This window comes from Gossypium hirsutum, chromosome D07, assembly GCF_007990345.1.
Source record: "Gossypium hirsutum isolate 1008001.06 chromosome D07, Gossypium_hirsutum_v2.1, whole genome shotgun sequence".
In the NCBI taxonomy this organism is placed as follows: domain Eukaryota; kingdom Viridiplantae; phylum Streptophyta; class Magnoliopsida; order Malvales; family Malvaceae; genus Gossypium; species Gossypium hirsutum.
Window position 1 is genome coordinate 3,908,571 of NC_053443.1, and position 9,487 is coordinate 3,918,057.

Here is a 9,487-nt window from a genome sequence, read left to right on the forward strand (position 1 = left end):
TTCCTAGACCAGGCAGGTGAGAAAGTAAATTAAAAAGAAAAAAAAAAGAAAATAGAGGGAGGTCATGTAATCCATGAATTATTACAGGTAAAAGGAATAGAAAGTTTGAAGAAAATGTAATCCTCCAACTAACAACTACAATAACCAAGAGAAGCACTCATAAAACTCATTACAATCATCAACTACAACAATATCCTATTCCTACCACTTCTTTTTTACACTTATACAACAGTTAGCATCTTCTTTTACCTGTTGTAAGCTACTTCATTTAACACATTCCATTCCTCACCTGCCTTCTCTATGAAACTGAATGTCTCCTGTGTCTTGAAGGAACCCCCGAAGACTTGGTAGTGTTATCTCGAACCACAACCGCCGAACTCGGGCTTTGAGAACTTCCTGACGTCTCTGAACTTCTGTTATCCACATGCCCCTTTCCCACTCCCACTACCCACAGCTTGTCAAATATTCTTCTAGACCGTGATGGCAGCAGCTGCACCCCACTCTTACTGTTTCTGCTCTTCTTCTTGCCCATTTTACTGTTTTTCTGGCCTCCATCCTCATTTGTCTCGACTTCACTCATCTTTTTTTTGAGGGACCGACAATCTTCACCCATGGTCTTGTCCCATTCTTCATCGGGGCTCATCTTGGAAACGCAAGTAGCGCGGGCATCGGAGTTACGTGATTGAGCTCTAGTTGCAGCCTTAACCTGTTCGAAGAAGAGAACTTGAACTACAACTCGTAGCGGAAGTCTATCGTTCTGTGCAGCATGCATAGATGCTTCCATTGTCAATTTCTTCACATCCATCAGCCCACAAATTTTCTTTCTTTCAGCCTTAGTCAAGCTTGGATGCTCCTGCAAACAAAAATAACCCATCTTTACGGGTTTAGGGTTTCCTGCTTTCATTACATAATATAAGCAGGCATGATGACAAAACCAATAAACCACTACTTTGCACCATCTAAGAGTGATGTATTTCGCACTTGACACTGTGTCACATTAAAGACTGTAAAAACGAAGATCTGAACATGGTTCAACTTGATTGCAAGGTCTTAGTTGAACTAACAACAATTTGGTGCTCTACACTAGTAAAGCAATTGGGATTACATATTTGTAAAATTACAAATCTCACAAAGATCTCCGAGACCAAGGTTGTCACAGGCTCGTAAAAGGTGGTCAAACCTATCCAATGGGTACAAAGAAGTCACCTAGATATATAACTTTAAAGCTTTCACAACACAAACTTAATCGAGCATCAGAAAATGTTATCTAATTCTAGAATTTGAGAAGATCAATGAAATTGGCTCAATAGTGTAAAAGCTTACCTTCAGGTAGATGTCAATGGCTTTATAGAGTCCATCATGAACTGGTCTAGCAAGCTCGGAGACAGAACAAGACAAGTCAATGAAACTGGTAAGAGAAAGATTCTGGTCGTGTGCAATTTCTCCAAGATACCAGTCAATCAGTTTACCAACACTCAACAAGGATCCATGCCCTAGTACAAAACCAGCACTCTTTCCAGGTTCTACATCTTGACTACGTTGTTCATGCGTCATATACTGGTTCACTATAGACTGCACCATTCCAACATCATATAAGGTAGTTTGGGGAGACCGTGCCGGGATTAATAAATCTTTAACCGAAGCTTCATGCAACTTTAAACTTATCCTCTTCACTAAATCTTCCTTGGATGAATCATCAATCCCAGCCAAAACAGCAACTTTCAACAACTTCAGCAAGAAACTACATGAACAACCCACACCATTATCCGAAGGCAACAAGCACGCAATTGTTTCCACTAGTAATTTGTTTCTCCATGAATGTACACCAGAAACCAACGCATCGACAGAATCCGGCAACCATCTGACAGCATAAGTTTTCAGTGCCTCACCAATGACTGCACCATCCATTCTTCCCTTTGATTTCACAGCAGTCATGACTCGCTTGTACAGATCAATCTCTAACTCACATATATCTTCAACCCACCAATCCTTCGGGACAGACTCAATCTTCTCTTGAAGTTTCATACTGTCACCAACTATCTTGTCCTGTACTGATAATTTCCGGTTATAGGTGTAGGACCATGTGATGTTCGCCGGATCCACAGAGGTCTTAGATGCAATGGAATCAATGCATCTTCCAACAATCTTCAGGTTTTCAGACCATGGTAGAAGAGACTTTGCGGTTCTTAGAACAATAATGGAATCTTTCCAACTGTGGAATATACTAGAGTTAAGAAAGACTTCGATTTTAAAAATCAGATTACCTCGATCAACATCCTCAGTCATCTCTAGGTATTCGGCAGCACAACGTGCAGCAACAACATTGTAAGCATTTAAAGTAACAGCCATCCCATAACAGAATTTTGCACAAATTTCAAATGCATTTGGCCCACCAGGAAAATCAACCATAATAATTTCATCACAGTTATCTTCACTGGCTTTCTGCACTAGTTTTTGCATGTGGTTGCTCTTAGACAATAAAGGGAACTGCAAGGCACATAAAACTGTAATTAATAAATAAAAGTTAACAGGCTGCTTTCCACAGACAGAGCATTCTAGAACTTATTCATAAATGTAAAACTTCGGTTTAGCCGAGAGGAGATCAAAATATAGAGAAAAAAAGATGTCAGCTCTCCCACTACATTGCTGTAGAGTCATCTGAGGCAACGTCTGCAAAAACTATTGCATGGTATATGACTATTCTACAAGATTCCATGGAATAAACTAAAGCTTCATTGACAAAATTCGGCATGCTTAGACCCATGAAATGGTAACAATAGCAATATTTTAGTTATTTTGAAGAAAAAAAGTACATTTAGATTTTTCATGAATGTCAAGTGGAATTTAGAAAGAAAACTACGTAAACATCAACCAAAAACCAATACCAAGCTAGAAATACAGAATCTATAGAAAAGAAGCATGAAGATTAAAAAGGGATTGTTGAGCAAACCTTGTGAAGGTAAAATTTCAGGTCGCCAACCTTAATGATGATATCAGTTGCCAAATCAGATGTGACATGCCTGCATCAACAGACATTTTCTGTTACGGCTTACTTACACCAGAAATTGCATTCATAAGGAAGACAATAGCAAGATGAAGATAAGACTTAAAAATAAATAAATAAATAAAAATGAGAGAGCTAATTTTGCCTTAGTGGCTCTAGCCAAAGAACCAAGGTTATAGATGATAGGTCAAAAGTTTTTCGCCATCCACATAAACCCAAGTTAGCTATTAATCAATGGACTGGATCTTGAGACATTATATGATATCTTCTCAAATAAGTTTTTAGGTTTGCTTATAGCCCCTTTCACAAGAAAAACATGTATAACAAACCAAAAGCCCGGAAGTATTGTATTAGCATTATTATTCAAGTATTTTACTTTTTGCACAAAGAATGTATGGAATCCCAAATCAAAGTGTAAAGTCCAAGGCACTAAACTAACCCTCCTATACATATTATTGTCCTTAGCAACACACTGATAAACTGATTGAGTTATGAGAAGTTGCTGTCATGGGGAAGATACTTTAGGACATGTAATGGGGTAGAATCCGAGCTTGCTAATCGTTGGGAGATGGGAAATGCCTGGAACATGCAATTATTTACAGGTAAACAATTCTTGCAACGATTAAAGGCCTGCTCACAACATGCCTTTTCTCCCACATTTGGAGTTTGGACCACTAACTGATGAAAAAGAGGACAGGTTACAACAGCTGGACCACTTCCCACATAAACCCATCTCTTTTTTCACACTTCAATATTCCCCCAACAAAAACCAAACCAAAAGAACGAACTATACTTGTAATGAAAAACACCCATGTGCTTTAATCTGTCACCAAGCCAAAAGGAAATCAAGAAAATTACTTGTTAATAAAGTTCCTTATGGGGTATAAACTAAAAGTTTCCTTTATTCTTAAGGAATATACGATATCATAAACCCTTCAAGGAGTGTAAGAATCAGTTCTTATAACAAAGATAAATTTCCATAAACATCATGCAAAATTATCAAGTTAAAAGTAAAATATAATGAACTAAAACATAACCAAATTTAATCAAAGATGAATAGCATGTTAAGAAACAAGCATGGGGAAGAGTAGCATTGTTTTGTTGAAGAAGAAACAAGCATGGAAGAAAATTTTGAAGTGGTTTGTTGTAGAAGAAAAGGAATGTAAGTGAAAGCCATATATTTACCTGATACCTTTGCCATCAACTTGGAAGGCGTCAGGCTTCGAGCCAAGCTTCATAAACTTCATTTTTGTTGTTCTTTTGCCGAAAATAACTTTAAAATGAGAAGAAACAATAGAGGAAATAAAAAAAAAAAAACACCACCCTTCAAACAATCTCAAGAAACTGAGCTATGTTCATAACTTTATGATGACATTCATGGCATTTAATATTTAATCACCAAACAAATTATCACTCTGGAAAATAAACAAAACCCAGAAAAATAAATGGAAAAAGGGACCAAAGTCTGAAAAGAAGCAAAGCAAAGAGGTGTCGTCAGAGAGAGAGAAAAGAGTGTTTTGTTTGGAGAAGAAAGCAGGCAAGAAAGCCAGAAGGAAGATGAAATAAAATAAAAAATAAAAGGGAGAGTGAGAGGGGTAATGTGTATGAATGATATGGGGTTGCTGTTTATATCAACCTGATTTTGCTGATATAATGAAAGATCTTCCTCTCTCTTTTGCTCAAAGGCGCAAATCTCCATGAATTGAATCACACTCTCTATAGACTATACTATGGTAAGTATTTAGTAACCATATATATATATATATCTGTAGTCTGATATACGCCAAATATGAATTATATTCTCAATCCTATCCTTCAATCCTTCCTCTCCTAACGTTTTCATATTTTCCCATTGCTTTCTCTTTCATTTGCAAACAAGGGAAAAATAATTTATAAAATGAGATCAGTGGACTAATATCGGGATTTTTGTTAAAAATATAAGCGTCAAATGTTGCTATTAATCCTTGTAATATGTGTAAATTATACATTTAATTTATAAATTTTATTTTGATCACTCTTTCTTTGTTTTTTCTTAAATTTGAACTTTTAATCTTGATAAAATTTATTAAGTTAAATTCTATTGTTTTAAATTTTTTATGCGACAAACATATTATCATATTCTTAATATCATATTAGCTTGCATTTTCACATAATATTCACAAAAAATTCTCATTTTAGTTAATCAGTTTAATTGCTACCCCTTTGAGTTAAAATTAGAGTTAGAATTGAAATTTCAAAGTTCAAAAAGTGTATGGATTAAAAATCAAATTAAAGGCTAATTTGATGACAAATGCATAGTATAGGACTAATTTGAATTTTAATTTAACAAATTTAATACCATTTAGGTCAATATTAAATTTTTAAAATTCGAAAGGTACAATTTGGCAGAAAATATATATTGGGATTTTGTAATATAGGTCAAATGCTATATAAAGTCCTTGTGTTATGTGTTTTTAATGGATTTAGTCCCTCTACTATAATTTAATCTTTTTAGTCCTCTATTTTTCGAAATGTATATATCTGAATAAAAGTGCTAATATGTATATACCATATCACTACATATTTTAAAAACAATTTAATGTGCCATTTGATAAACTGGAAAAAATATATTGAAAATTAAATGCTGAACTTAATAAATATTAAATCTGAATTTAAAAACTGCTTAGTCTGTTATTAAAAATTAAACCTTGGATATAAATAAATTATTTGCTAAATGTGAATCTTAAATTTTAAAAATTTTCATCTTATATTTTCATCATTAATTTTAATTTAATATAAAAATATGTAGTAAAAGTTGAAGTGCTATTATGAAATTATCATAAAAATTTAAAAGAAATATTTTTAACAATATCCAAACTAATAATACAAATTATTTAAATTAGGCAATTTAAAAGTAAAATGGGACGTCTGAATATATTTTCCATGGTAAATTACCCTTTTATCTACTTAATATTTTAGGTTTTTTATTAAAATAATATTAAAAAAATCAAAATGGCATCTTTCAAAAATTATGTACCAAAATGGTACATTTAGGGTGGTAGAGGGTGGTGCATAGGCGGCACCACCCTAGTTCTGACAAAAAAAAAACAAAACTGTTAAAAAAATAAATTAACAAAAAAAAAGTGGTGATGGGACGAGACAGCACCGGTCACGCCTGGAGAAGAAGCGGCACTGATCACGCCTTCCCCAGAGGTGGCACCGGTTACTGCACAATGAGACATGTCACTTTGAAGGCCCATGACTTGTTTGGAGACCATTATAAGGTCCCCCAATGGCCGTTTTTTGCCAATCGAAAGAGAGAAAGAAGAAGAAAAGAAGAGAAGAAGAAGGAGAAAGAGAGGGCGGGAAGGGAAGGGAAAAAGAAAGAAAGAAAAAAAGAGAAACGTAATAAAGAGAGGGAAAGAGAAAGAGAAGGGGAAAAATAAATAGAAAAGGAAATGAGAGTTTGTTGTTTAGAGAAGATTAGGTGTTTAAGAAAAGGTATTTTTTTGTTATAAATTAATGTTAATTTAATTTATTTTTGTTTTTATTATTGTTGATTTAATTCGGATTTAATTTTTAATTTTATTTTTGTAAGGTATTATTTGGTTAAAAAGAGCTATTAAGGTATGTTTGTATTTATTTTATATTTTCATTCATTCATAATTTATTTTTAATATTTATTGAAGTAAAAAAGCCCATTTATGTTACCAAATCCTATAGATTCAAAACAGATAAAGATAATATATAATTTGGATTCAATTTACCAAATTTTATAGATTCAAAAGTAGATTTTGTTACAAAATGTATTATATCAAATAACTTGCTTCCCAAAATATAAATAGAGAATAATCTTTTTTAATATATTAATTGATGATAGAAATTTTTTTTAAAAATGGCCTAAAAATCACTCCTTGACAAAATCCATAATAATAACATAATCAATAATGGGATCCACTTACCTTAAAGTTGGCATGTCAAGCATATTATATATTATATATTATGATTACACTCATGATATAAATAAAATATAAGGTAATAATATTTTTTTTAAAATTTATATATAAATATCAAATTATACTTTGAATGTAATATTATTGGTTTAAATATTGTTATAAATAAATTTGTTATTATTTTGTAAATTATTTTTCCTTCTCAAAATTAAAAGATTTTTTTAATCTTTTTTAGTTGCTAGTAATTCCCGAAGATCATTCATTAGATTCCTTGATAAGCTCTCAAAAAGAAAAAGTTGGGAAACAATATTTCCGAAACCATTATTTATTAAATTAAGATTTTTTTTAATTTTAAATAGATTAAAATAAAGTTAGAAAAAAACTTTATTTATTATTTTTTATGCAATTTATTTGTTATGTGTGTTTTAGGTTGATTAGATATATTTTTTATGTAATTTATTTGGCATGTTATTTTGATTATTTTAATATTTTTTTTATTTTTTATGTAAGTAAAAGATGAAACCATTGATATGAAATTTGTGAATCAAACCATTAAGTTGGAATTAATGAGATAAATTAGGAATTAATTTATATGTTCTAATTTTTTTAAGATTTTATAATTGAGAATAAGAGATGATGTATTTAGATTTTATTTTATGTTTTTTATAAAATATTATAAATGAATTTCTTTTGATTCCTTCTATGCAAAAAATAAATTATATTTTTGACAATAATTAAGTTGGTATGTTATTATATATATTATATTTTAAACTAATATATTTTACTTATTATCATTTTAAGGGCAAATTACCATTAAAAGCCCTTTTTTTAAATAATTACCGAAATGGGCCCGGTAAATAATTATTTACCGGAATGGGCCATTACCGTAAAAACGCGTCCACATCAGCTCGCTTTCTGCTGACGTGGCAACAAAACGCGTCCTCAAGGGCGCACTTTGTCCACGTGGACAGAAAACGCGCTTACGTGGACGCGTTTTCCTGCCACGTCAGCGCATCCCTGGGGACGCGTTGTCCCCGCGCGTGAACAGTACCAATGATCATTTTTTTGACCGTTGGCCCCCCAACAGTAAAAAAAAACTATAAATACCCCCACCCCTTCATTTTTTTCACAAATTAATCCTTTCTCAATTATTCTCTCAATTTCCTCTCAATTTGCTATCAATTTCCTTCCAAATTTCTCTCAAATCCATATATGCTCTCAATTTCCTCTCAAATTTATCTTAAATCCCTATTTTTAATTATTTTAAAGAAAATTTAATTTTTTTAATTTTTTTTAAATCGTAAAAATTTGTACGAATTTAGCAATGGCCGGAGAATTGATTCGTCTTGATAACAAGCACATATCCGTCGAACAAATGAAAATGGTAAGTGTTAAATTTATTTTTTAAATATTATTTAAGATTTTTTTATTTATGCAATTTTAAATAATTATTAATTTATTATTGGTTATAAAAGTCTATAGATCGGATATTGGAATGCTATGTCCGTAATATGCATGGTCCTCCATCATCGTTGGTAGAGAATTACCTGCAGGAAGCGGGTTTTTGGCATGTGGCGACGGTAGGCCGGGGATGCAAGTTGGACCCGAAACTTATCAGTGCGTTGATTGAGAGGTGGAGACCCGAGACACACACATTCCATCTTCCATGTGGAAAGTGCACTATCACTTTGGAAGATGTCAATCTGTAATTGGAATTGCCGGTGGACGGGTACCCAGTCACCGGGTCTGTTCAATCTAGCGATTGGGGAGCGGTGTGCTACGAGCTTTTGGGCGCTATTCCGGAGAAAATTAACGGAGGTCGGATCGAGATGGGCTGGTTACGAGACACATTCCCGGATCCGGATGATGATTCAACCGAAGTAGAAAGAATCTGATATGCTCGGGCATACATTCTTCAGATAATTAGAGGTTATCTGATGCCGGACTTGTCACGGAACCTCGTACATCTAAGAAGGCTGCTGAAACTCGTTGATTTTAGAGCAACTGGTGAATTGAGTTGGGGGTCTGCCGTGTTGGCAACATTATATCGGGAGATGTGTGGGGCGACGCGACCGAGTAAAATGAAAATCAGAGGTTGCCTGTCACTACTGCAGTCATGGGCACGGTTTCGCTTTCCATTTTTACGTCCTCGAGTGGACCACCCATATACATTTCCACTCATAACGAGGCAAATTTTATATTAGATTTTACAATTATTACGTAGATTTTTAAAAATAATAGTATGCTAAAAATTTATTTAATTAGGTGGAATCATCCAGCAAGTTATGCTCGATTACCTACCTCTCTTGAAGATATATGGCTTCTATTAAACCAACAGTCGGAAGCACAAGTAAGTATTAAATAAAATTGATATTTCCATCATGAGCTAGTCGATTGGTATTTAGTATTATATATATAACTAATATTTCCATCATGTTCATATAGTTTCAATGGACACCATACGAGGATCCAACAATTCAGGTAGTAATTCCGGATGAGTACTTCTAAAATCCAAACGCTTGGCAGGTGAAAGTCGCGTTGATCAACTATA

General features: G+C 33.2%; 1 protein-coding gene across 2 annotated transcripts; it reads right to left on the reverse strand.

The window, feature by feature from the left end:
• Positions 1-62: 62 nt before the first annotated feature.
• Positions 63-4,935, reverse strand: LOC121219263 (BTB/POZ domain-containing protein NPY1). Of its 2 annotated transcripts, none has more exons than XM_041097109.1 (4): positions 4,190-4,935; positions 2,951-3,020; positions 1,324-2,487; positions 63-853 (listed from the first exon to the last, which is right to left on the reverse strand). In XM_041097109.1, the coding sequence occupies exons 1-4, from the start codon at positions 4,249-4,251 to the stop codon at positions 299-301; spliced, it is 1,851 nt and encodes a 616-aa protein (XP_040953043.1). In that variant the 5' UTR covers positions 4,252-4,935; the 3' UTR covers positions 63-298. The 2 variants fall into 2 exon arrangements, with proteins under 2 accessions (XP_040953043.1, XP_040953044.1); XM_041097110.1 differs by lacking the exon at positions 4,190-4,935 and adding an exon at positions 3,150-3,324.
• Between the last annotated feature and the right edge of the window lie 4,552 nt (positions 4,936-9,487).

Excerpts from the sequence above, each read along its gene's own strand:
- LOC121219263 (XM_041097109.1), bottom strand. The coding sequence starts at position 4,251 with ATGAAGTTTATGAAGCTTGGCTCGAAGCCTGACGCCTTCCAAGTTGAT. Across the intron at positions 3,021-4,189 it reads GTTGATGGCAAAGGTATCAG|GCATGTCACATCTGATTTGG; the intron begins GTAAATATATGG and ends CTGTTGATGCAG. Across the intron at positions 854-1,323 it reads CCATTGACATCTACCTGAAG|GAGCATCCAAGCTTGACTAA; the intron begins GTAAGCTTTTAC and ends TTTTGTTTGCAG.